The sequence below is a fragment of the Gossypium arboreum genome, chromosome 9, assembly GCF_025698485.1.
Source record: "Gossypium arboreum isolate Shixiya-1 chromosome 9, ASM2569848v2, whole genome shotgun sequence".
Classification (NCBI taxonomy): Eukaryota; Viridiplantae; Streptophyta; class Magnoliopsida; order Malvales; family Malvaceae; genus Gossypium; species Gossypium arboreum.
Window position 1 is genome coordinate 86,657,872 of NC_069078.1, and position 27,764 is coordinate 86,685,635.

At 32.4% G+C, this 27,764-nt stretch overlaps 7 protein-coding genes across 11 annotated transcripts; 4 read left to right on the top strand and 3 right to left on the bottom strand.

Moving 5' to 3' along the window:
- Positions 1–2,404: 2,404 nt before the first annotated feature.
- LOC108489883 (FCS-Like Zinc finger 8) lies at positions 2,405–4,724 on the bottom strand. 4 transcript variants are annotated; one of them, XM_053019197.1, is made up of 3 exons: positions 4,413–4,724; positions 2,946–3,735; positions 2,405–2,846 (listed from the first exon to the last, which is right to left on the bottom strand). In XM_053019197.1, the coding sequence occupies exons 2-3, from the start codon at positions 3,677–3,679 to the stop codon at positions 2,744–2,746; spliced, it is 837 nt and encodes a 278-aa protein (XP_052875157.1). In that variant the 5' UTR covers positions 3,680–3,735; positions 4,413–4,724; the 3' UTR covers positions 2,405–2,743. The 4 variants fall into 4 exon arrangements, with proteins under 4 accessions (XP_052875157.1, XP_017650090.1, XP_052875156.1 ...); XM_017794601.2 differs by having other exon boundaries at positions 2,405–2,849; positions 3,843–4,697; XM_053019196.1 differs by having other exon boundaries at positions 2,405–2,849; positions 4,413–4,662.
- A 3,035-nt stretch (positions 4,725–7,759) lies between these two features.
- Positions 7,760–9,364, top strand: LOC108452655 (CASP-like protein 1C1). The gene is made up of 3 exons (XM_017750456.2): positions 7,760–8,129; positions 8,261–8,363; positions 8,936–9,364. Exons 1-3 carry the CDS (start codon positions 7,975–7,977, stop codon positions 9,167–9,169), a joined length of 492 nt encoding a protein of 163 aa, XP_017605945.1. The 5' UTR covers positions 7,760–7,974; the 3' UTR covers positions 9,170–9,364.
- A 2,821-nt stretch (positions 9,365–12,185) lies between these two features.
- LOC108452643 (non-specific lipid transfer protein GPI-anchored 5-like) lies at positions 12,186–13,261 on the bottom strand. Of its 2 annotated transcripts, none has more exons than XM_017750446.2 (3): positions 12,884–13,261; positions 12,654–12,719; positions 12,186–12,460 (listed from the first exon to the last, which is right to left on the bottom strand). In XM_017750446.2, the coding sequence occupies exons 1-3, from the start codon at positions 13,200–13,202 to the stop codon at positions 12,336–12,338; spliced, it is 510 nt and encodes a 169-aa protein (XP_017605935.1). In that variant the 5' UTR covers positions 13,203–13,261; the 3' UTR covers positions 12,186–12,335. The 2 variants fall into 2 exon arrangements, with proteins under 2 accessions (XP_017605935.1, XP_017605934.1); XM_017750445.2 differs by having other exon boundaries at positions 12,186–12,463.
- Positions 13,262–13,852: 591 nt separating this feature from the next.
- Positions 13,853–15,085, top strand: LOC108450848 (non-specific lipid transfer protein GPI-anchored 5-like). Its single transcript, XM_017748619.2, has 3 exons — positions 13,853–14,223; positions 14,405–14,470; positions 14,759–15,085. Exons 1-3 carry the CDS (start codon positions 13,905–13,907, stop codon positions 14,890–14,892), a joined length of 519 nt encoding a protein of 172 aa, XP_017604108.1. The 5' UTR covers positions 13,853–13,904; the 3' UTR covers positions 14,893–15,085.
- A 4,953-nt stretch (positions 15,086–20,038) lies between these two features.
- On the top strand, positions 20,039–21,273 carry LOC108452572 (non-specific lipid transfer protein GPI-anchored 20-like). Its single transcript, XM_017750366.2, has 3 exons — positions 20,039–20,465; positions 20,671–20,700; positions 20,792–21,273. Exons 1-3 carry the CDS (start codon positions 20,108–20,110, stop codon positions 21,097–21,099), a joined length of 696 nt encoding a protein of 231 aa, XP_017605855.1. The 5' UTR covers positions 20,039–20,107; the 3' UTR covers positions 21,100–21,273.
- Positions 21,274–21,992: 719 nt separating this feature from the next.
- On the top strand, positions 21,993–23,234 carry LOC108450847 (non-specific lipid transfer protein GPI-anchored 25). The gene is made up of 3 exons (XM_017748617.1): positions 21,993–22,332; positions 22,496–22,561; positions 23,053–23,234. Exons 1-3 carry the CDS (start codon positions 21,993–21,995, stop codon positions 23,232–23,234), a joined length of 588 nt encoding a protein of 195 aa, XP_017604106.1.
- A 58-nt stretch (positions 23,235–23,292) lies between these two features.
- On the bottom strand, positions 23,293–27,318 carry LOC108452483 (probable RNA helicase SDE3). The gene is made up of 5 exons (XM_017750278.2): positions 27,014–27,318; positions 25,708–26,502; positions 25,462–25,632; positions 23,810–25,264; positions 23,293–23,731 (listed from the first exon to the last, which is right to left on the bottom strand). Exons 2-5 carry the CDS (start codon positions 26,479–26,481, stop codon positions 23,507–23,509), a joined length of 2,625 nt encoding a protein of 874 aa, XP_017605767.1. The 5' UTR covers positions 26,482–26,502; positions 27,014–27,318; the 3' UTR covers positions 23,293–23,506.
- Positions 27,319–27,764: the final 446 nt, after the last annotated feature.

Consider the following 27,764-nt stretch of genomic DNA (forward strand, 5'->3'; position numbering starts at 1 on the left):
TTTTCCTCTTTCTCTATCCCTATCCCATAGGTACAGCATTTGAATCAATAGAGAACCTTTTCCTCCTATATGAATCAATATTATTACATTCCAATTCCTTCGATACCCCCAAGGAAAATCCCGAATTGGATCCAAAATTGACGGAGTTAGTGTGAGCTTATCCATGCGGTTATGCACTCTTGAATAGGAATCCATTTTACGAAAGATCCGGCTTTCGTGCTTTGGTGAGTCTCCGAGATCCTTTCGACGACCTATGTTGTGTTGAAGGATATCTATATGATCCGATCGATTATGTAAAGCCCGCGGTAACAACGGAATCGGAAAGTATACGAAAAAACAGTTCTTTTCTTTCTATTATATTAGTATTTTCTATTCTATTTTTTCTATTCTATTAGTATTAGAGTATTAGATTAGTATTCTATTCTATTAGTATTAGATTAGTATTAGTTAGATTAGATTAGTATTAGTTAGTGATCCCGCTCGGTGAGTCCTTTCTTCCGTGATTAACTGTTGGCGCCATCCTAGTCCTACATTCCATTTTGTCTCTGTGGACCGAGGAGAAAGGGGCTCGGCGGGAAGAGGATTGTACCATGAGAGAAGCAAGGAGGTCAACCTCTTTCAAATATACAACATGGATTACGGCAATGCAATGGAGTTGGGCTTTCATGCGGATCCGAATGAATCATCTTTTCCACGGAGGTAAATCCTTGCCCGCTAGGCAAGAGGATAGCAAGTTACAAATTCATTTTGATGGGACATGTATTTCTATTACTATGAAATTCATAAATGAAGTAATTAATCGTGGGGTTACCATTATCCTGTTTGTAGTGACGAATCTTGTATGTGTTCCTAAGAAAAGAAATTTGTCAAAATTTGGGTCTTAAAGGTCGTGAAACACATAAGAACTCTTGAATGGAATCGAAAAGAGATGTAACTCAGTTCCTTCGAAATGGTAAGATCTTTGGCGCAAGAAGAAGGGCTGATCCGTATCATCTTAACTTGGTTACGATTTCTCTATTTTTTAAGAATACCGCTTCTCCTACTCGTATCGAATAGAACATCTTGAGGCAAACCTTCTTCATGTAAAACCTGCTTGATTTAGATCGGAGAATCGATGCGGTTTTATGAAACCATGTATATGGCTCGAATCCGTAGTCAATCCTATTTCCGATAGGAAGCAGTTGACAATTGAATCCAACTTTTTCCATTATTTTCGTATCCGTAATAGTGCGAAAGGAAAGCCTGGCTCCAAGTTGTTCAAGAATAGTGGCGTTGTTCTTATTTATCAAAGACAAATAAAATACGTTATAAAGAATTAATTGGTGAGTTGGATATTCGGGAATCAAAAAATCGTTAATTTGCAAATTTTGAATTAGTCGATTTATTAGATTTTCATTTTGATGTACTTGTTTTCGTTTTCAACAATTCATGTAAGAATGAATCGAGGAAAACTTATGAATCTATCACCTGAGAAAAAGACCTTATGATAGTCAATATGGGGCCTCACCACCCATCAATGCATGGTGTTCTTCGTCTCATCGTTACTCTAGATGGTGAAGATGTTGTTGATGTGAACCAATATTAGGTTATTTACAGAGGAATGGAAAAATTGCGGAAAACCGAACAATTATACAATATTTGCCTTATGTAACGTTGGGATTATTTAGCCACTATGTTCACGGAAGCAATAACAGTAAATGGACCGAGCAGTTGGGGAATATTCAAGTCCCTAAAAGGGCCAACTATATCGAGTAATTATGTTGGAGTTGAGTCGTATAGCTTCTCATCTATTATGGCTTGGACCTTTTATGGCGAGATATTGGTGCACAGACCCCTTTTTCTATATTTTCGAGAAAGAGAATTAGTATATGATCTATTCAAGCTGCCACCGGTATGAGAATGATGCATAATTATTTTCAAATGTCGGAGTGGCGGCGATCTACCTTACGGCTGGCTAGATAATGCACCAACCATTAAACCTAATACTTTTTTTACAAAGATAAAGCTTAAAGAAAAAAGGACATTACTATATTACTCACACCCTATACATTATTTCGTACCACTACTAACACGAGTAGAAAATTCTTTCATCATCTGATAAAAAAGTTTCATCTAGCAACTTTAAAATAATGTTAAAAGATGTTAAAAATCATATCGGCAATCTTGTTACCCCTTGGATTAACCCACCTGAAAGTGGGGTGGTGAGGTGGGGCCTGTAATTTCAATTATTTGATCCTTTAAAAATGGTTGAAGTCTTAACATCAGGTTTCTATATAAAAATAATATATTAGAGCTACTCTCCATTAAAGCAACCAAGCTGACATAAGGAAAGAAGAGAATCTACTTCAGTTGAAATAATTGGTTCTTAGTGCCTAATCGAAAGATGATTAATATATACATAAAATAAAGCAAATATAGTATAATATTATATGCTTTTTTTTAGAGTCACAAATCAGAATGATGATCATTGGCATTTACAATTACCACCACCACCAAAGACTATTTGACAAAAGAACAACACAAAAGATCACTTGCAAAGAAAGAAAGAAAGATCAATTCTACAAATACCATAGAGCCTGTTGAAGAAGATACAAAAGAGTAAACCCAAAGTTTCATATTTTAAACAGCTAAAAGCAATTAAAAACTCTCATGATGATTGACAAGCAGATGTTATTTGTGCTGGTTCTACTTGATCCTTGACTGGCTTTTATGCAAGACTGATGATGAGAACTTGAAACAAATGTTAGGAATAAGTCCCAAAGATGTCATCAGATTCTAGTTTGTTGGTGCTTTCTTCTAGCATCATCTCTTGGTACCTACATTCTTTGCTGCAAAATGCTTTCTCACTTCTGAGAAGCAAGTTTCATACATGGAACCAAAATTTAATCAAATATAGATTCAAAAAGAAGCAAGCAGTTCCATTGAAGGACAGCTTTGAGACTAACCTGTACATGTAAATGTCTTTTCCTGGAGAAAGATTCTTTTTACAAGCATAACAGTAGGTAAGGAAATTTTCTGATTGGTAACTTGACCAGTTTCTCTTCGGAGAGGAGAAACCAACAACCCCACAACAGCTTTCAACAATGCAATCATCAAAGATATGGGTGGTTCTTGGATTACTTCCATGAGATATGACACAGGTGTAATCTTCTGAGAGTTCCATTTCAGAAGCTGGGAGATTCCCAATGAAGATCCTTGGTGAATTCAAGGTTTCCCTTACTGAAGAAGGGGACAGAACAGAAGAAAATGAACTCAACTGAGATGTTCTTGTCTTGGTACTAAACTCAGGTGGTGTTCTTGGAGATTCTGCTGGTGAAAAAACATGAGGCAAAGATGGGATTTGGATCCTAAGTTGTGAACCAAAAAGGACAGGTTTTGGTAAGTTGGGATCAAAGTAATCATCTTTGAAAGAATCAACAATGGCAAGACCAATCCCTTTGGAATCAAGCTTGTGTTTGGCTTCAGGTTCGGGGGTTTTAGGAGTACTTGATTCAGACCAAAAAGGGTTTTTCAAAGCTGAACAGGGCTTGCTATCAAGTATAGATTTTGGACTCATAATAGACTCAGTATTATCAGAAAACGCTTTTAAAGTAAAACCAGTAAGCAATTTAGGGAATGAAGTGGGCTTCTTTTGCACCTTATCCGTGGGAGATTGAAGAGTAGAATCACAATCTGCCATTATTAAAACCTTATACCTTCACTTGCTGCTTCTTGGGATTGGTATTATTGTTGTAACTGTAAACAATAGAAGAACAAATATTAATAATAATAATAATAATAATAAAACATTACATGAAGAAGAAAAAAAATTTTAACAGAGCTGGAAAGATTAAAACTTTTACCCCCAGAAACTGCTGCTGTTTTAAGCTTCAAAAATAAGAAACCAAAGCAACCATCTTTACAAAAAAAAGTCCAGAAAAATAAAAGCCAAAGGCAAAATGAAAACCACTTTGTCCCTATGTTACAACTCTGTGGACTCCATTTTTAAGCAACAAAACCAGGGAAAGGGGAAAAAAAGAAAAGAAAAAGACCTTTAACATAAAACCCCAAAATGGCAAAGAAAACCCATTTAAAAGAAAACCCAACAAGAAAACAAAAAGACTAGTGAATTATGAAATGTTGTGGGGTGGTGATCAGTTTTTTTTTTTTTTGCCCTCTCTTTTTTTTCTAGTGGGTTCTCTTCTTTCTATGTATTCTTTTTTATTTTTGAAACCCCACTAAAAAATCAGCTTCTCCATCATCAGTGCTGAAAAATTAGCATGCAAATGTAGGAAAAGGACAGAATAAAAAAAAAAAGAGAATAGAAAGTATGAGAGAGAGAACAAAAGAAGAAACAAAAAGGAGAGAGCTTTTTTCTATGTTAATCAAAATCTGATTAAAGTTTTAGTTGAGAAATGAATGATGCAAACTACTTCGTGTTCTTCTGCTTCTTCTTCTTCCTCTGCCTGCTTTGATCATCTGCAAGTGCTGATGGTGTGTATAGTGGGGAGTGAAGTGGAAATTTGTATTGCTAGTCTCATCGTTGGCGTATAGAGGGGTTTGCCTAATTTATATGGAAAGCGCCACCAATGGCTTTCAAAGAAGATGACTGACGTGACTGCTCATCTATATACATTTAGCTTAACCATAGTCACTAAATTATACAGTCGTTAAGAAGTTTAAATTTTAGTTATTTAACTTAAAAAATTATAGAATGTATATTAAAAGTGTTGTTGTCTATATTGTCTATACTAATAGAATGTTGGATTTTCTTTTCTCTTCTAAAGTTTGAATTTTATTTTATTAAATAATTTTAAACATTATAAATTTATGAATAAAAATTAAAGTAATTTTTTATCTCTTATATTAATTATCAAATCAATTTAGATCTACAGTATATTTTTATTTGTTAGTGAGTATTAATTCATTGTACAAATCATCAAATTATTATTTGGAGTTTGCTAGCAACTTAAATTTTATCAAATTTTATTTAAAATAATGATTAAAGTTTTTGTTTAATTGTCTAAAAAATTTTGTTTAATACTTAAACACTTTAAATCCTATCATATAAGGATAAAAATGTATTTTAAATTTTTATTCCATAATGTATTTTAATTATTTACTTTTTAATTTTATATCAAATCCCATGCATATAATTACGAAGAGTGAATCTTAAATTTAATTGCCCTCTTTTGATAACTGTTCAAAAGAATCGCTTCAAATAATAAAAATTGTTCTATTCAGATTTTAAGACAAATGAGCGCCTTATCTATATCAAGATCGCAATCAAATATGTCAAAAATTTTCGCGGGTTATCTAAACTATATATAGTCTAGAGTCCAGCAATAATTGAAAGAAAAAATAGGAAAATATTATGCTGATAAAAAATGAGTGACAAAAAAAAGAGAAAAGTTATCATTGTGTTTATCATTATGTTATAAGAAAGAAATCCGCTTGTTTAGTTCTTTAGTTTTTAAGGAGCACAAACGAAAGGATAAAAGGAGAGGGGCCAATTGAGAAAAAAAAAGTGGAGAAATTTTACAAAATATGATCTATATGTATCTAATGTATCAATTCCAAATATTGAAAATAAAAAGCTAAAGTCTTTATTTTGAAATACTTTGATATATGAGATGAATCCAGTATTTTGATTTCTTGCTTATTTTATTATTGAATTAAGTTGAGCGGTTTTCCATTTACAGACGCATAAAAATTTTTGATGTACTTGTTTTCGTTTTCAACTTTTCATATAAGAATGAATAGAGGAGAAACTTATAAATCTATCAGCTACAAAAAAAATACCTTATAATAGTCAATATAGGTCTTCACCACCCATCAATGCATGGTGTTCTTTGTCTTATCATTACTTTAATGGTAAAAATATTGTTGACTATGAACCAATATTAAATTATTTATATAGAGGAATGGAAAAATTATAAAAACCGAATAATTATATAATATTTACATTATGTAACATGTTGGAATTATTTAGCCACTATATTTACGAAAACAATAACAGTAAATCAACCAGAATAGTTGGGAAATATTGAAGTCCATTCAACATTAGAGCTTTCGTTTTTGTCAAATAGGTATTTATTTATTTATTTTTGAGCAAATGTTTACGTATATTTATTGAATCTACAGTAACTGGAAAGCTCATGTAATAAGTTCAGTATAAGTTGTTCGCTCTGTCAAAGGTGGGGGGGCCCTTCGTATAATATAACGTATAAATATGTGGGACCCCCCATGTAAACCTGATCATCACAATCATGATCGTGGGCCCCGATTGGGCCTCAAGGTGGGCCCCTCGTTACTCCCATTTCAATTCCTGACCCACCTATGGCTGATTATTATGATTATACACTTTAATTTAATTTCCTAAAATACCCTTGTGAAAATTATTGATGGAATTTTTATAGCAGGGACACAGTTGAGAAGAATCTTGTAGGGACCCCTTGAAAAATTATTTCGAACCACGAACACACTCCTTTAATAAAATCACTAAGCAAAATATGCATGATTCAATATTAGGTAAACAAAATTTGTATGGTTGTATTTTTTCTGACAACATCATTGTATCCTATTTTATGAGAAAAAATTAATTAAATCAAGTATCCTCAAATCTTGGTTTTTATCGTAAATTAGCCCTTAGACTTTAAAGCATTCAAAGTAAATCCTTAAAGTATTAATATCATTTTAATTAGGTCATTTTATCACACTAATATTAGCTTAGGCATTAGAGATCAACTCAGATCTAATATGGTGCATATGTAAAACATGCTAATCAAAATTTAAACATTCATATGCCCACTATGAAAGTTGTATAATTATTTTTTAATTTAGGTAAACTACACTTAATGCCATTAAACTATTAGTACGTTTATGTTTTTATCATTTAACTTTAAAAAGCTGTAAATTGGTCATTAAATTATTCGAAAGTTTTCATTTAAGTCACTAGCCTGTTAAAATTGCTGTTATATGGCCTTCTTTGCTCATATCGCTTGAACAAATTGAAAGCTCCCATTCCCCTTCTCTTTTACAATTCAGTTTTTTTTTTCATAAAACAACTTTGAACGTTATGAATATACAAACCATAATCTAAACAACTTTCTTCTTTGATCTTTGACACTAACTGACAATTCAACTAATTGGATTTAAGGTATGTTCTTCTACTCGTTGATGGATATCCAACTTACTGATAGTCAAATCGTTGCTTATAGTTTACAAACGAAACTTTAAAAAAAAAATTAATAACCCATTGACTTAAATAAAAACTTTTGAATAATTCGGTGACAATTTTGTAACTTTTTGAAGTTAAGTGATCAAAACGTAAACTAATAATTTAGTGAAATTGGGAGTAATTTAGCCTTCTTTTTTCTTATATACGTTAGATCCAAAGTGTAATTTACACTAACTTGTAATTTAACAAAATTTGAAGGTACTAAATGAGAGATTTATCACTAGGGGGACAGGCCACTACTTGTCCCCTTGTCTACGGCTCTAATACTAGCAAAATAACCTAATTTAATGATATTAACACTTTAAGAAGTTAATAAAAATAATTAAAGTTTGAAGCCTAATTAAGAATTTGAACTATAGAGGGTGTTGCTTGCAATTAACCCTATTTTTAAAAAATCTTCTACGCTGTTGGTTGGAAAGAAAGCATCAAACTGAGCCTTTTGTAATGAAAACAACATGTATATATTCAAAAAGAGACAGGGAGAAAAAAAAAAATGTATATATACACACACATATCTATATTATGTAAGAAACTGGTAACCTAACCTAAACAAAGAATTGAACATATGACAACAATAATCATTAACTACAAATATCCAATGGAAGCAGCCAACGTAGAAAATTTTTTGCAATGGGCGGTGGAGGAGTTACAGTTGGAGATTTCAACTAACAAAAAGTAAACTACAAAAGCCTCAAACATGTCTATTAAGTCCACACCTCCATTCATCTGCCTCTCCTACCTTCTCTGCAACTTCCATGGCTGAAACCAAGAGGATCTTCACTTTCCTGCTAAGGTTCATAGCCTTTTGCACCACACTTTCAGCTGTTATTATAATGGTTTCTAGCCGTCAAAGAGCTACTGTTTTGGTGTTCTCGTTTGAAGCTAAATACTCGGATACACCAGCTTTTAAGTGAGTAATTTCAAGCTTCCAACTTCATTTTCTTTCTGGTGTAGGGTGCCTACAAAGGACTTAATCACAAAGGGCAATCATCCCCATTCTTTTGATGTTAGTGTGTGACTGAAAACTTGTTGTATTTGCAGGTACTTTGTTATTGTAAATGCAATAGTAAGCATCTATGGGTTCTTGGTGTTGTTTCTTCCATCCAAAAGTCTTCTTTGGCGATTAGTTGTTGCACTAGATGCGGTAATTTTTTTCCTTCAAATTTTTAGAGTTATTTGCACTATCATTATTATATCAATCAAATCATTTGATCAATTTAAGTGTTAAATACCTGTTTAGATTTAACAGGGAATATATTTAAAGTATGCATGTACTTCTCGTATGGATAATTTGAATATAACGCATTGAAAAATAAATGATGTCACTAATACTTAAGGGGGTAATTTTTGTTTTTAATATGTCATATCCAATTTATCCATACGATGAATACACACAAATTTATAGTTTGATCAATGTGTTTTAAATGTGTTTCATGTCATATTTAACTCCTAAATTTATGGCTAGGTTAACAAAACAATTTGATTGATAGGATATTGATATGTACTTAGCCATGGGGCCCTTGACTAAATGGTATAATATCATTTTTTAATACCTTTTAAGTATAAACATTTCAATTTAATCCTTTTTTAGCTTTAATTAAACATGAAACTTTGGCCCCTCCAAAAATCTAGTTATTCAATTTAAACCATTTTAACACCAAACTTTTCAGCTTTTATTTTAATAGAGTGATGGTTTTTCCCCCCTTCTTTTACAAGGTTTTCACCATTTTGCTTACCTCAAGCATATCAGCAGCCTTAGCGATTGCTTATGTGGGGGAGAAAGGGAACCCAATTGCAGGTTGGCTACCAATATGTGACCAAGTCACCAAGTATTGCAACCAAGTTAAAGGAGCATTAATTGTTGGGTTCATCAGTGTAGTTCTCTATATGTTGCTCTTCCTTTACTCTCTTCACACTGTTCTAAACCCTCTTCTTCTTGACAAGTCTTAATTACATAGCCATAGAGGTCTAAAGTATGGAGCTTTTGTTTCATTTTTTTTAGTATTATTTTCATTTCAATAATCCTTTTGGGGCATAATTATGCAATGCCTTTCTTGGGTTTTTAATCTTTTGTCTACATGGAATTTTTAAATTTTCCTTTGTTTATACATCAGATATCAATAAAGGCTCTTTTGTGAGGTTTAATATTTGCACTTTTTTATAGCTGAAAAAAAAAACTCAAATTCTTTTGGTTTGGGTTTTGCTCATTCAAATGAGATATAAATGAAGCTATCAATTAATCACAAGATATAAATATTTTATTTTGTTAATAAATATAAATATGAATTTTTTATTTTATAATTTGATTTTATATATTTTCTTAATTGCTGAAAAGTATATATATTTTTCATAACCAAAAACAACTTTTAGATCAATAATAGTCAAAAATGTTTTTTAAGTGACTTACAAGTATAATTACGTATACAATTATAACTACAATAATAATACAAATTACAAATAATATATGTTTAATAAAAATAAAATTAAAATTAACTAAACACAAAACATAATAAATTGAATATCAAAATATATCTAAATCTAAATCAAAATAAATTCAAACAAAAACAAATCCAAAATAAAATTAAAATAAAAATAGCTAAAAATGTCAACTTTTACAATCTCAATATAATTAAAACATCTGAAAGGACATCTGAGTCCACTAATAGTACTAACCCACAAAGTGATTAAATTTCAAGTGAATATTAAACTTGTGTCACCCACTCACCACCACCGCCTCTTTCTTGGTTTCATATTTGGACTGAAAAGTACCTTTCCTTCGCATTTTCCATTTTTGCATGTAAAGTAACAATAAATTGGGTTTCATTCAAGAAACTTTGCTCTCAATTAAATTATATGACAATTCAACTAAATTCCCATTGCATTATTTATATTTCCTTTTTCATCTGCCAGAACCACATATATAACCTCTTATTAATAGCTCATAACTTTGGATAATGATATTTATACGAGTAATTAATTAATTTTTTAATCTATCAGAATCAATTATTTTGATTTAATCGATTTAATCAATTCCCTCAGTTAATCTTAACCAACCTAACCGGTACAACAATAATGGGCTATCTTGCTAGACTCGCTAGGCTTCAACTACTCACCTAGGTTTGAGAAATTTGTTTATTCTATAAATGCACTAAAATTTTGTTGTTAAGTGAAGTCTACTCTTTAGTCTTATCAAAGCCTTAATTACCAAAATAATGGATAGAGCCTAGAGGGTATCCCCACAACTCAATGTAGGTCCCATTGGATTAGAGCTTGATTCATTAATACACCCAAGAGGATTTCCATCACCCGTTTTTGCTTCAAAAATCCTTTTGGGAGCACATCAACATCTCAATACAGCTTTTAAATTATTTATAATTTTCACAATGAAAGTTAAAATTTTTAAGAGGTAAAATTAAATTATAAATTTTATAAGGTAAAAGTTTAATTTAATTTTATATTAATTTATATTTTTATTATTTTAAAGTAATTAAATAAAAATATTTTTATTTTGCGAGATAAAGTATAAGTCTATCATATATTATTTTTTTATTTAATAAGGATTAAAAAAAATTCACTGAGAAGTTTTCTCCTTTCTATATTCACCTTTGATAATCTATTTAATCTATAAACGACGTTCGAACTTTAATCTTTAATATAATTGAATTAACAAGGAAATAATATTACATTTATGTTTGAATTAATATATATAGATTATAGCCTAATAGTGGAAATATTTTTGGACCCCATTTTCAACCTTAACCTTATTGTATGGTCATGAAGTTATCAAGATCAAGGTTACATCATGGAAGAAAATATTGAAGTCATTCCCCACTTGCTCCAACTCGATATAGGGTTAGGTTATTTATTATTTTCTATGACATGATGTCGACATTATTGTCTTACCATTTCACTATTATTTCTTTTTTATCTATTTAATTTTTTATAACTTTACATCGTGCATAGTTCATTTGATTTTCTTACCTATACTTTTTTATTCTTTCGGCAAATTACACACAATATTATTAAATACTAATAAAATTATATTTTAATCATTCAACTTTAAAAAATTACAAAATAATTATTGAACTATTTAAAAATTTTTATTTCAATTACTGAACTATACAGACATTTTCCAAGAGGCAATACAACGATCGGCTCGATAGATCAGTACTCAATAATGAGTAGAAGAACATACTTAAGATTCAAGTCGATCTGATGATTAATGTCAAAAATCGAAGAAAAAAAATGTTTAGATTTTGGTTAACAGATTCGTAACATTTAAAGTTGTTTCATGAAAAAAAAAAATTGTAAAAGAGAAATGGAAGTGAATTTTTTTTTGTAAGTGATGCGAACAAAGAAGATCATACAACAATGATTTTAACAGTCTAATGATTTAATACTCTACTGTCATGTCTTGACCTTAATTTTGATCTTAAAAATTTTAATCCACTTAAACTTAAACCCGAAAATTAATTGTATACCTTGTCCCGATCCGACCTGGCCCGAGTTCAAACCTTTTCTTTTGAAATTGTGATTAATTATTTAAAAAAAATTCGCACCACTTCCCATTGATTTTGATGTGTTCATTTCTTTTTTCAACATTGAAATTGTTGTGTTGATGTTTTACTTTTGCAGCTATTGTTATTTTCAACAAAGATCATGCTAAACACGATTTGGGAAAATAAATTAAAAAAAATTAGTGTGAAATGAGAGTAAATGTGGTAAAATGAAGTTGATAGTAATAAATTTTAAAGGTTTTAAACCTATTTAGTATTAAATATGTAGAAGGGTAAATTTATAAATATTTTAAGGCAAGGTGGGGCCGTTTCACGTTAAACTCGACTCAACAATTTTATAAAATTAATCTGTCTCGTCCCGAAACTCAATTTAAAGAAAATGACCCTAAGATCAACTCGGAACTCGTGGATTTTAAGATTTTTTTGCCATCTATAGAGGAGAGTAGGGATGTTGAAACATAGATAAACTTTATTGACAGAAAAAGAGAAGCCATATAACTCTCTTCAGTAATAAACATCACAAAGTATGCACAACCAATGGGAAACTATGTAACAAAATCAATAATATCATAAAATGTTTTCCAAATAGGATAGAAGATTCAATGTGATATGGCCACAATGAGGAAGAACAATAATGAGAGTGTCAATTTGGTCATGGTGCTTCCACTCGATGATGATGATGGTGATCCATCTTCCTCTGAGGATGGTACAGTTTTAGATCCACCTTCTGCACCAATTTTCAATATTTATCAATCAACATACTTATGAAGGATTGGGGTAACTATTTTCATGCTATATCTCTCTCTGTAGCTATGTGCAAGATATGAATGTTGGACGCGAGTACTTCGATGGAAATGAGGAATTAAAGTAACATAGGCTTAAAGAAAAGGTTGATCAAGGCAATAACAATGATATACCTGTGGGGATTGTACTCCCAGATTCTGGTGATCCAACTGGAGAGTCTGCAGGCGCTGGGGAAGCACCTTATAATAATAAGCAAGCAAGCATGGTGTTAGCAGAATATATAGCAGATTGAGTAAATTACAATTATCTCTTAAGTACTTAAACAACTGTTTTTTATTTTGGTTTCATATATGCAAGAATGAGATTGAAAAGGAACACATAGATAGGTTAATTGCATCCATACCATTACAGGCACTGATGGGTGGAGTCTGAACATTGCATGCGCCAGGTAAGGCCAAAGCTTGAGTCCGGTTGACGTTGATCCCCAGCGACGAACCACCACCATTAAGGACCTCACACAAGCATTGGGGTGACGAACGCACGACACTGGCAAGCTGTGTGCAGCATTGTTGAGACGGGGTCGACGAGTTTCCCGTAATGAAATTGAGGCAAGGTGACATGCTGATCAATACAGTAGTGCAACCTGATTGAGCTTTAGCTCCCGCAGAAAACATGACCATCAGGACCATGATAAAACATGTTGCAATCTTCATGTTTTCCATTACTTTAATTTCTCTTGGTTAGATAATTTCAAAGAAATCTATAGCAACTCTGAAATGGGGCTTGTATTGGTGCGATGAGGCTTTTATAAGGAGACCTGTGCAAATGATGGCAGTTGTTGGTGACCAACTTTTGCTACTGTTTTAACTGGATCAATAGTCAACTGCGGGCTTTATATCTTTCCAAGTGTTCAATAATGGAGGCTTAAGGCTTTATAAAACTCTATGTGGGTGACCAACCTACAAATCAGTTGATGGGTATGTGATGCTGGATTTATTAACGGGCTTTAAAGCTAAACGAGTTTTTGTTCCATCTTTTAATAAAATTTAACTTTTTATATATCTTCACAAGCTACTCAATTCGGTTCGAACACATTTTTTTATTTAAACAAATTTAATTACTTAAGTTATAACAATTTGATTTTTATCTTGAATCAATCCTAATTACAACTTAGTACATACATACTTGATTTTAGGGGAAAAAGAAGTTTTAAGTTTTAGTTAACCTAAGATCGAACTTAAAGCCTCCATTGTTGAACACTTGCAATATAAATATATAAATAAACAGTAGCAAAAGTTGGTCACCAACAACTACCATTATTTGCAAGGTCTCCTTATAAAAGTCTCTTTGCACCAATACAAACCCCATTGCAAAGTCTTTGAAGAATTCCCAGAAATTTTATCTAACCAAGAGAAATTAAAGTAATGGCAAACATGAAGATGGCGACATGTTTTGTCATGGTCCTGATGGTCATGTTTTATGCAGGAGCTAAAGCTCAACCAGGTTGCACTACTGTATTGATCAGCATGTCACCTTGCCTCAATTTCATTACGGGAAACTCGTCGACCCCGTCTCAACAATGCTGCACACAGCTTGCTAGTGTCGTGCGTTCGTCACCCCAATGCTTGTGTGATGTCCTTAATGGTGGTGGTTCGTCGCTGGGGGTCAACGTCAACCGGACTCAAGCTTTGGCCTTACCTGGCGCATGCAATGTTCAGACTCCACCCATCAGTGCCTGTAATGGTATGGATACCATTAACCTATATATGTGTTTCTTTTCAATCTCATTCTCGCATATATATGAACCAAAAACGAAAAACAGTAATAGTTTCGAAGTTCCTCAAGTAATTAAGAGATAATTGTAATTAATTTACTGAAACCTGCTATTCTGCTGACACCATGTTTGGTTGCTTTGTATTATTAGGTGCTTCTCCAGCACCTGCAGACTCTCCAGTTGGATCACGACAATCTGGGAATACAATGCCTACAGGTGCATGATTGTTGTTGCTTTGATCAACATTTGTTTTAAGCCTATATTACTTTTGACACTTCATTTTATTGAAGTACTTGTGTCCGATACTCATATCCCATAGATACGGAGATATAACTCTCAAGAATCCTTTAAATGCATGAAGAACTTTGAAAAAATCGAGCATAGCTATACTAGAGACATTCTTGTATCTAATACTCACAACCAAGTCCGAGTAGCATAGCATGAAAATTCTTACCCCTATCCTTTATAAGTTTGTTAATTGATAAATGTTGGAAATGGGTGCAGAAGGTGGATCAAAAACTGTACCATCCACAGAGGAAGGAGGATCATCACCACCACCATCATCAAATGGAAGCATGACCACCGCCAAATTGACACTTTCATGGCTGTTCTTTCTCATGGTGGCCATGTCACATTGAATCTTCTATCCTATTTGAAAAACATTTTATGATATTATTATGATTTTGTAACTTATTTTCCCATTGGTTGTGAATACATTGTGATATTTATAATTTGGTACCCCATCCATATGGGGTACATATGATTTTGTATTGCTGAAGAGACTTATGGCTTCTCTTCCTTTCTCAATAAAGTTTATTTATTATGATTTCCACATTGAATATCTAAATTTTATCAATTTTAATTAATTTAAGCTATTCATGAGATTATGAGATCAATTGACCCTATAAAAATATGCAAATTTTACTTTTATATATTTTTTAATTTTTATAATTGATAAAAAATTAACTTCATAAATATTTTTGAAAATAACTCACCAATTTCTTTTGAAAAATGATTATTTTATAAAATAAATTATTTTGTTTAAAAATAATTGAATATGCTTTTACTCACTAAACCTTAAAAAATCCTAATTTTCTTTCTAACACTTACAATTTCTTTTAAATTTCTATTATTCTTTCACGCTCTTTTTAAAATTTTTATAAGATAGATGATCAATATTTCAATACTTTCAAATATGTTTTCTAATTTGGTAACTATTTTTTTTTCAAGCTTTATTAATTAATCGATACAATATTAGGACTTTTTGCTTTTCTTTTGATAGATTAAGGTTTTCTTTATAAAAGATTAATTTTTGTTTATTGAATGATTTTGAGATATTAATTTTATATGATATTACTAATATCTTGATTGGGTTATACTTTTTAAAGATTGATTAATACAAATCTTTCTAGAGATTAGGACTGATTAGCATTTATAAAATCTTCAAAATTTCTTGAATATTGATTAAAAATTTAGTATTTTTATTTAGAAATTTTATGTGATTATTTTGAATCATGTGTTTGAAAATTGATATTACAGTCTCATGATATCAAAAACACTTAATTGATTTTTATTTTTATAAAAGATAATTATTGGTTGTGTATTGGCTTTATGAAAACCTTTATGTGTTTAAGGTTTAGATTTATTTCTTCTAAATTTTTAATAGGGATGAAAAATCATTTTAGCACAAATAATCATTTTAATAGAAATCTATATACCTATATATAAAAGGAAGGTTCAAAGGACCTTTCTTCTTATACGTGGCACACATCCCGTTGTTCCTTTTTTCTTTTACAGTTTCGTTTTTTTTTTGTATGAAACAACTTTAAATGTCACAAAATTACGAATCAGAATCCATACATCTTTTTTCTTTGATCTTCGACACTGACCGTCAGATCAACTTGAATCTAAAGCATGTTCTTCTATTCAATGATGGGTATTAATCCATTGTATTGATTGTCAAATCGCCACTTGGAACTTGCTAGCTGGACTTAAAAAAAAATTAACAGCCAATAAATTAAACAAAAACTTTTAAATAGTTTAGTGACTTAAATGAAATTTTTGAATAATTTAATGACTATTTTATAAATTTTAAAATTTAATAACCAAAACATAAACTTTTTACAAATATGAGCAATTTTTTTTATATTAAGCTATAATGTCAAATAATTTTAAAATATCCTCTTTCTTTTTATCAATATTTGTATTAGAAATATTTTCAGGATTGTTTATAAAGCTTTTACCTTAAATGTTATAAATATTTTTTACATATTTTAAAATTTTAAAATATAATTTAGTGTTTTTAATGGATATATAACATGAAATAAAATGTTTGTTTTATTATTCATTTTTTAAGAATAGGTCGTAAACATTTTAAAAGTTAGAATTTGAAATAGATTTTAATTAAAATATATGTTTATCAAATACGTGGAAATAAAATAATTTTTCTTTGGAAAAGATTGAAAAAATATATGAAATTTTTATTTAGCTTGTAAAATAAATTTTGCTTTGAAAAAAAACATAGTATAACAGAGCTAAATATTGAAATACATATTTTTTTAAAAATTCTTCAAATACTTTAAAAATAAACGTATGTAATGAAATTTATGATGCTTTCGTTTTTTTAAACATAAAGCCAAAAAGGATTTTTTTTTTAAAAAAAAAAACATGTACTCCGTTTCATTAAAAAAGAGCTTTTCTTTTCATCGTAGGGCTCTATACCCAGTGACAAAAAAAATGGGGAATTTTACTAAACTAGGACAAAAAAATAAAAAATATCAAAATAATACAAATAAAAAGTTATGTACCAAAATGGTACATTTGGGGTGGTGTCGCCTATGGCAGAGGCGTGACCACCCCATGTCCAATCAAAAATTACTGTTGTTGTCTGTTAAATTGCGGTGCAGGACTGAAATATAATAATATAATTTATTCAGGGACCTGTTATGAAATTGTTCCATTTAGAATGACTGCTGAAAAAAAAAAAAAGGTAAGGTGCCGCCTGACAGTGTGGCGGCACTAAACTTAAAATATGGCTAATTGCCTTGTTAGCCCTCCTTATTTATTATTTTCTTTTTATTTCTGTTCAACTCACTATATTGTTTTAAATAAGCCCTTAACATATTTTTGTAGTTAAATAAGCCCTTAACTTATGGTTTTACTCATAAAAGCCCTTCATTTTAATATTAAAGTAAATATATTTTAAATTTCAAGCGTTTATCTTAATTTTTGTTGATGCAATAAAAATTATATACATTTTAACATCAACATAAAATCTAAAAAGTAATCAAAATTTTCAAAAGAGTAGTTAAAAATATCATGTATATAAGCACTCTTAAGAAATTTTAAAATTTTATTTTTATTTAATAAACTATTCACATCAACATAAAATGTGAATTAGTTTATATTTTTAAATAGCTTTGCTTTGGGTAAAATATATTTACTTTAATATTAAAATGAAGGGCTTTTATGAGTAAAAGCCATAAGTTAAGGGCTTATTTAACTATAAAAATAGGTTAAGGGCTTGTTTAAAAATAATATAGCAAGTTAAAGGAAAATAAAAAGAAAATAATAAATAAGGAGGGCTAACAAGATAATTAGCCATATTTTAAGTTCGGCACCCTTACCCTTTTTTTTAGCAGTCATTCTAAATAGAACAATTACATAACAGGTCCCTAAATAAATTATATTATTACATTTCAGTCCTGCGCCGCAATTTAATAGACAACAACAGTAATTTTTTATTGGACATGGGGTGGTCACGCCTTTGCCATAGGCGGCACCACCCCAAATGTACCATTTTGGTACATAACTTTTTATTTGTATTATTTTGATATTTTTTTATTTTTTTGTCCTAGTTTAGGAAAAATCCCTTTTTTGAAGGGTTAAGACAACTTTTTTGACGGCGAGTGTTTTACCCGTTGACGTGGTTAGCACTGAAGGCTAAATTAAAGTGTAATTTTATTTTTTTATTGAAAGATAAAAGTGAAACTTGCCAGGGGAGACTGGGTCCTAGCGAGGTAGAGAGTTCACATTGCAAACAAAGGAGGAGTGCCGGTGCTTTTTAATTTTATTTTTGAAATATTTGTGTTTGATATTTGTATTCAACGTATATGAGAAAATTTTGAAAAAATCTAATTATACTAAATATATTTATATTTGATTGATTGGACCCAAAAGGAATAAAAATGTTCTTGTGTTAGATCAAGTAAAACGTACCCAAATAATCCTCTTTACCCAAATAATCTAAGCTCTGCCCAAAACAGACAGTCCAACTATGAAAACTTATAGGTTTGATCTTTTTTGAAGCCATTAATTAGACCATGGTACAAAAGATGGAAGGGATTGATTTATGAATAATTATTTTCCTGTTTATAAAAAAATTTAGATTCTATAAGTGAATTGAGTTTGTATTAAGTGTAATATTAATTTATAAAATTAATTCCTTTTACTATATGTAAAACATTTTTTATAACCTAAACCCACGTGTAATGATTAAAGAACCTCGAAAAAATATTTCCACGTGTGTATAGGAAAGTAATTGTAAAGGATAAAATTGGCTTATTGGTGAACTAAAACATAAAAGATTAGGTAAGCTTTAAAATCTTATAATAAATTATTAATGGGAATCGTTTTTGGGACGAATGTGTTGATTGTGGGTTGCCATTTCTATCATTCATATTTGTCTTTCCAATTTAATGGAATGCTTAAATGTAGTTAATAATAATAATAAAACTCAATACACATGGTGCAGTACTACTTAGTAGCTTGTATGTATCTATTGGAGGGGGTGTTGAGATAAAAATGGGTTTTAGTTATATGATATTTGATGAGGTTCGGTCAAGAAGATATAATATTCAAGATTGAAGTAAGAATTATTTTTGAAGGGCCTATGTTTAATGTGAGATAAGAGTTTTCGACAATTGGAGTTAGAATGTGATAATACTTTATTGGTAAAGACGATTTTGGTTGGTGGATTTATTAATAGTAGTTTGATGGAATTGTGCCTAATATGTTAATCGGAGCTGGAAGATACATATTCACCATGCTCCAAGAACCCAGAATGAAGTTGCGGACCATTTGGCCAAGTGCTCTGCTATAAGATTCATAGGATTATATTTATTTGCAGAAGTACCTCTTTCAATGCAATGTCTAATAGTGATTGGTTATAATATTTTTATGATATTTTAATTTGATTGTCATAATATAAACACTTAATACTATTTTTATTTACTAAAAATTAAATTAATTATTAACAAACTAATTAACTAACTATAAAACCACCAAATATTCTATATAGGTAGGACTTGAGTATGAGTCCTCGAGCATTGCCACCAAATCAAACACCTCATTCGCCAGTTTATTTATTTATTTATTTAATTTATATCATAAATTCAAATATATACATTAATGTTATAAAAGTTTATTTAAATTTATTTTGAAAATGGGTTAAAGTTTTTATTCCATATTTAAATGATATAAGTTGAAATCTAATCATCAATTGCAATAAAAACATAGAAAGATAAAGAGGAATTGCAATAAAATATTCATTTTAATGGTGACTGATTGATTTATGATTTGATAAAGTGATCCCAAGGGCAGGTTTAAGTCAAAATAGGGCCCATTAAACTAACTAAACTAAACCAATCTCCTTTTGTATTCAAAACATTTGGTTAAGGTAGTTGAACTTCATAAACCAACTTCAAAACCCCACCACCTGTTTCATTAATTACCTAATCCAAACAAATATTTCTTCCCTATAAATCCACACTTTCCTTTCCCTTCCAAATCATCTAATTCCCAACACTCAAAACTCATTATCCAGTTATTTTGTCCCTTCAAAAAAACACAACAATGGAGTTTTCCGAGTCATGTTCTTCTCACCATGTTCCAGTTATGGTCGTCTTAGCTTTGATGTCATTGATGATGTTGTTGTTGCCTGCTAATGGACAGACCATCAACAATCCATGCACTCCGGCTATGCTTACCACTTTCACGCCTTGCTTCAATTTCCTCACCAATAGCAGTGCCAACGCCACGTCGCCCAGCCCCGCTTGTTGTAACGCTCTTAAAAACCTCACGAGCAGTAGCATGGGTTGCACGTGCCTCATCGTCACAGGAAGTGTACCTTTCCCGCTTCCGATTAACCGGACCCTTGCCGTCTCCCTTCCTCGAGCTTGTAACATGCCTAGTGTTCCCCTCCAATGCAATGGTACATATTCACTGATGTCTTATGATTTTATCACCTGAACAAAATTACGAATCATAAATTTGAAGAAAAAATTGAAAATCAAACCTGTTCAAGTAGGATTTGAGTTTGATTATTAGTTAAACATATTCTATTTAATTCAGTTTTCAATTTACAAATTTAAAACTGCATTTATCCGAATTGAACCATTTTTTTTTTTTTTTTGCAGCGCCCCGTGGTGCACCTATTCCTGCTCCAGGTATAGATATGTTCATAAATCCTTTGAAAATATAAACCATCAATACAAACTGAATTATATTTGCTTATTAGTTTATTTATTCGTTTGACAGGTCCAGTCTCTCTAGCACCCAAACTCTCCCCTGGAGCTTCACCATCTTTAAGCCCCCAAAGTCCCATTGTGCCGGAACCGACACCATCTGCCGAGGTGCCTGATTCCGGCACCACACCATCTGCAGAGGTGCCTGATTCCGGCACCACACCGGCTCTAACTCCACCATCGTCCACAGCAGGTTCGGGAGCCCCGACGGCCGCAACGGGGAGCCGCCCTGTTCTTACCCCATCAGCTGCCAACCCCGCTTACAGTTTCTCACCACTCCTTTTGGTGTTCACGTTGGGATTTCTGATTTTCAAGTACTAATTATGTAATATGTAATGATTGATTTGTTTGATAGCGGTATTCTTTTAGTGGCTTGAACTGAAAACCATTGTTTTGCCTTTTAAGAGCTAATATTGGGTGACTTTACATTTTATATATTTGTGTAATTTTATTTATTGAATAATAAAATTAGTTCTTTTTTTTTCTGCAATGATTATTTTTATTGGTTAATTTGATGTGAAAAATGGGAAAAGATCATAAATTATTGGTACATTACTGATCTTCTATTATTAGCAAATTAAGTTGTTTATTAAATTTCATTTGAGTAATTCTCAAGGAATTCAATACGAAATCCCAGATGTTTTTTATGATAGTATCTGAAAATATTGTAGGGTTAAGTTTGTTGGCTTTTTAGAATTAGGATTAAATTGATAGAATCTGTAAATATTGTAAGGTTAAATTTGTTGAACTTTTTTAGAATTAAGACTAAATTTATAAAATTTATAATTATTGTAGAACTAAATTTGTTATTATGTAAATAAAAGAGATCACATTACCATCTGGATAATAATTTAACAAAGGAGTGATCAAAATATTAAATGTCAATAATGTTAATGACTAAATCTAAAATTTTTAGAGATGGGTGACCAAAACATAAATATGCTAATAGTTGGGTGATTACGAGTGTGGTTTACCCTAATATTAACAGTAATAAGAGGATCAGATTATGATAAATTAAAGTATAGAGACTAAATATACAATTTCAGTATACAATAAGGATGTAACCGCAATTTAACCTAATTAACTAAAATGATTTATTAGGCTCCTCACTAACGGCCATTCCCGCCATATTCATTTCCAATTTACTTAAATACCCTCTCCCTAACAGATTTCTAACTACCATAATCAACCGTCTCTCACTCCCTCTCACCGCCATGGCCGCGAACATCTTCATATTGCTCCTCCTTGGTGTGGCGGCACAGCCACTTCCACCAGCACCTCAGCAACCAGGTTGCGTGGAGGAGCTGGTGGCGTTTTCGCCTTGCCTGCCCTTTGTATCAGACCCACCAAACAACGCCACCGACTCAGTTGCTCCACAGTGCTGCGACGTCTTCAATTCTGCTTTCGACTCCGGCGACGGTTACTGTTTCTGTTACATCCTCCGGCAGCCGCGGATCTTTGGGTTTCCGTTGAACAGAGAAAGGGTTGCTTCACTGTCTTCCTTTTGCATGGCCAAGAACAGCGTTGCTTCTCTAGACTCGCTCTGCTCTTCAGGTTTTTCATCTTTTCTTAAACCCAATTGTTTAATTCACTGATTTCCGGATTAAGAATTTCATCACGTTCAAGGCCATTTTAATCTTTTGATTAAAAGAAAAAATAGTTATTTAACGCTTTGATTGATGTAATTATGCAATTCTTAATTATTATTATGCATTAGGTGCACCAGCGCTGCCGCCATTGCCAAGCACCACAGATTCAGGGATATTGAAACCATTCAATTCTCGTAAGTGAAGTCCAAATATCTTTTCTTTTTTCTTTTTTCTCCTTTTGGAACCGAATCGGCGGTCAAACCTTAGTAGTTCTCGATCAGACTAATTCAATGATCAGACTGGTTTTAATTAAAAAAATCATTTAAAATTTTATAAAATTTTTGAAAAGTAAAATATATTAAAAAGTATAAAACTTGTTCAACCGGTTTGCAGGTTAGTCAGTTCTTTCCCTTACTGTAGACTAGTGTACCAGCTGGTTCCCGTCCAACCGGCCAACCTTGCATTTTGCTCTTCCATGGCTGAAATAAAAGATTACCTAAAAGGAAATGTTCATTTTGCAGCGTTCTTGCTTGTAGATTGACCAAATATAAGCCTAAATTATTTGTTTTAAAGATAGACAGGATTTTAAAACTGGTAAAAGGCCGATACCAAAAGCATATCAAGGCAATGGCATTATCGGTGATCTGTTATTGGTGGTAGAATCCTAATGAAAACTATTCTACAGGTTTAGATAATGATTCAACAAGCTCACCCCCAGAATCTCCGGTCAAGTCGCTAACACCGCCAAGTTCCTCAGTAGAAGAAGCTGTTTTTTCTTCTGCAACAAACCAGATTTACAAGCATATCATTTGGTTCCTACTTGGAATGGTGATTTTTCTGCTTACTCTACATTCATTCTTGGTCTGACAGTAGCTAAGATTTTCCCGATTTCATTCGATATTATACTTACTGATACGATAAACACTTTGTAATCAGTAAAATGATATGATGGAAAGAGTTTTATTAGCAGAAAAACATCATCAAAAACAGATGGTAACAGTGTATGAAGATATCTCCTCTTTTCGTTTGCTTTTACCACTATGCCGTACTGTCACTTGAAGTGAACAAGTTCATCACATTTGCTACTGTGAAAACAAAAGCACAAAAAAGCAAAAGAACCATTGTAGGATGCGTGTATTTCATTTCCACCCATCGGACCACTCGGCTTCATCCTTAAAAGGAACGAGATTTCCAATTTCCTTGGCATCTTCACCCCACATTTCAGCAATGCTGCTTTCGTCATCGACCCGACAATCCTCTGGAAGTGAAGCGTCATCTTCATACTCTTGCCTTTCAGGCAGAGCACAACCCTGGTAAGAGTTATGATCAGCACAACGCCATATAAGCTTGCTCCAGTAAGGGTCCTGCCATTCATTTATTATCAATGATTAAAAGCCTTTGGTTGTAGACATTAAATGATAACCACCAGTGAAGATTGGTACCTTGGCAATTATGTGAGGATTTCCAACAATAACAAGTAAAGCTATGGCGCGAGTAACCGCCACATTAAACCTTCTAGGATTGCTCAAAAACCCGAGACAGTGGGTTCTGTCGAACTCATTGTGTTTGATTGTTGATCGGACGGTAGATATAATGATAACTTTTCGTTCTTGGCCTTGAAATTGTTCGACGGTGCCAACCTTGACATCTGGTATGTCGAGATTCTCGAAGGCCTTCTTTAGTTTAAGGACTTGCTGCCTATAGGGGGTTATAACCCCTATATCTTTCTCGTTCAGAATCCCACTTGCTGTCAAACTGCTAACAATTTCTACAACCTTGCTGGCTTCAATCCGATTGAACCATGACGGATTACTTCCTTCCCTCTCATCACAACCTTGTATACCAAAGAAAAAAACAGGGTAGTCCTTATTAGGAAGAAACTTTACTGAGTTCAATAATGAACCTATGTCATCTTTGCAAGGGATCAATTCATCATTGTAGAAGAGAAGTGAAGGGAGATAGAGGATCTCCGGGTGACATCGATAGTTTCTAACCAGTTTTGTCACATAGTTTTCGTTGCCATTAGAATAAAATTCGTGTTCAAACAACCTTTCCATGTATGACTTCCCCAGTCCAAAATTCTCAGCTTCTTTAGAGTATATAACTGGACCTAACTGCTTTGGATCCCCAGCAAGAACAACAACAGTCTCTCTTCGGCAAAGGTTCGCTACAGGGATCATGCTTTCTGGCTCTGAAGCTTGACCTGACTCATCCAAGAAAATATGAGAGAAATGGCCTTTACCAATATTTTCTGCGTACAGAAGGGAGGAACTCATGTAAGTTGAGATGATGATTCTGTAGCAGGCGAGAACACTAAGTGGAGGACATTTGAAAACAAGCTCATCAAAGAAGCAAAACCGGAGAAAATCCGGGTTGACGTCGTAATATGGTCGTGTAGCTGCATTTAGCCTGAATATTTCGTTCTCTTTAATCTCAACAGACTCCTCATTAAGGAGTCTCTCTAGTATGAAATCAGCCGCGCTATTTGAAGGTGCACACACAAGAATTCGAGAAGATTTTTGGGTTGAGTAGAGCTGGAGGATTGCCTCCACTATTGTCATGGTCTTCCCTGTACCTGGTGGCCCGAAAATCACATAAGGAGGTCCTCCTTTGCAGCCAAGGATCATCTCAATTGAACACATCTGCTCCTCGTTAAGTGTACAACATATGGGCACTAGTGGAGTGGTTTCAATCACCCTACTTTTGGGTGACCCAGATGGAAAAAGGAGACTTACATTTAGGCTTTTTGCTGCATCAATGGACTGGTATTGCCTCCGCATATTGATTCGGTTATACGTGAACTGCACATTATAAAGATTCTCATCTATGTGGTTCGAGTGAAATTCTGGTGCAAACTTCAAGTACACTTCATCAGCTTCTACCCGATGGATACAACCCTGAAAATCACCACATTCACTTGTCAGAAAGACTGAAATTCTCCAAAGAAATAGAGGCCATGGGACCGGAAAGACTAAAATGAACACAAGGGAAAGAGTATACAACAGATAGATACCGAGATAAATTCGCACTTAAGCCAAAGAGGAAGTAAATGATAAAAGAATAAAGCATATAGTATTTTGTGTGTAAACCAGACCTCATAAACTCTATCTGATCCACTAGCATCTTCACATGCAAGTTTAGCAAAAATATGATCTCCATGGACAAGGGAAGGCCTTTTTTCAGCTAGCCCAGGGACCTGAAGTGATAAATACTTCCCTTTCTTCCTCATGTTGATATTCTCCATGTTATAGGCCCTCATGTCCTCCTGAAGCCAAAAAAAGGAATTTCTCAGTTTTGTAACACGAATATCAACCATCAAGCTACCGAAGGTTAGAATTACCTCAAGTTGTAACTCTTCCAAGATTAGGAGATGTTTGAAGTAAGATACATAATTATCCCTTGTAAGACCTGCTTTAATAGCATCAGGAGTCTGCTTATTCTCAACCAGCTCTCTAATATCCTTCGGAATGTCATATGGGAGAAGCCTGTTTCGAACACCTCGACCCATTGCCCTTACCGGGCGTGACCCTGTAACAAATTCATCCACTGGAAATTGCTTCTTTCTTTGAGCTCTGGAATATGGCTTCTTAGAAGCCAAAGATTGTGAGATCTTATCTTCAACCAAGAGAAAGACCATTCTTTCCAATCTTTCACCCTCCACATCAAAATGCACTATGGTAGTATGCAAGCCAATTTCCTTTGCTTTGCAAGACAACCAAATGGTTAAAGTCTCTCCAGGCTGTATCATTCGGTCCTCTAAATCGAAAAGCTCGACAAACCCTTGGCTCGTATTGTCTTCAGAATTTGCCGACGGGGGTTGCATCAAAGAAAGAACGAAAGAATCCTTAGGCGTCGATGCGTAAATTTTAGTCCACAACTCAACCGGTTCACTAGTGGTGTTTTCGATACTGATCAAATCAAATGCAGTTGCTCCCACGAATACAGATTGAGGATTCCCTTTCGAAAATGGGAATGGTGCAGAAATTATGAGAGGACCCCCCTCATGATTGTAATCACAAACAGATTTGTTGTTCGCATAATCGATGAAATTGATTTCGCGTTTGTCCCCGATGACAGAATATTCATCATCGGATTTGTCACCAACTGTTCCCATCACTAACTAGAAAGGGAAGAACTGCTTTGCAACAAAATCCACAAATATGCAATCATTAAAAACCCCTTATACAAGCACGAATACACTTATAAGATACAGTACACCACCATATATATATATACCGATAAAATAACACTTAAACACGATTCTGACGCAACAAAATACACGAAAATAACACGAATGCAGGATGATAATCAAGTTTAAGCATTTTCAAATGTCATAAAAAAAAAGAAAAGAAAAAGAAACCCAGCATTTCAATTTTTGCAATGCAACATAATACATTCATAGATAGATAGATAGTACAATACGTGAATCGTAAGCAATAACGATCATTTAAAATTCATGATCAAAAGCAAAAACAAGGTCACAAAGCAGAAACTAACAAAACCCAGAAACAAGATAGTGACAATGTAGAAAAAATTAGAAAAAAACATTATTCAAATTCACTGTGCCAAATTTATAAACATTTAGAGTACGTTAGCATGAACAACTCTATGGGTAAAAAAAAAAAAAAAAAGGAAAAAGAACTCACCTCAGTGAATCATAAACCAAAGCTAGAAGCTACCATATGAATGAGAGGGTAAAAAAAGGGTTTTTTTTTTTTTAAATGCAGAGAATTCAAGTGAACCTTGAATTCAGTTTTTTAAAGTTTTTTAATTAAAATCAAATGAACGAGACGATATTTTTAAGGAAAATAAAAATAATATGACCCATCACAATCAGCAGATTTTGCCCTACAAGCTGCAAATAAAAAAACAAAAAAAAAACATAGGTTCATATATTTCATTTTCTTGGCAAAAACAGGGAATTCATAAACAGATGAGGAAGTTAGTTTCACTTACCTAGCACTTAAAATAAAGTTTAAAAATGTAAATTTTAATTAAAAATGGTACAAACAATTAATATATTAAAGGTTTAATTTTGCTTTCAATCCCTGTTGTCTTTAGTTTTTTTAAATTTAACCCATGCACTTTTAAGTTTAGGAATTTAATCCCTTTATTTATTGGATTTAAATTAACTTCAACAAAAATAAATTAAAGTTGTTATTATTTTTTTAAATCAAATAAGATACTAAAAGAGAATGATTAAATCTCAAAATTACGGATAATGGGGAAATTGAGAGTAGAACTAGGATTAAGGGTGAGCATTCGATCTAATCGAGTAAAAAATTTGAGTTAATCAAGTTCACGAGTCCTATTTTATCATCCTAACTCAATTTAAAATTCTAATTTTATGTTAGAACACATAAATTTGAAACCATATATATTTGAAATAATTTTCAA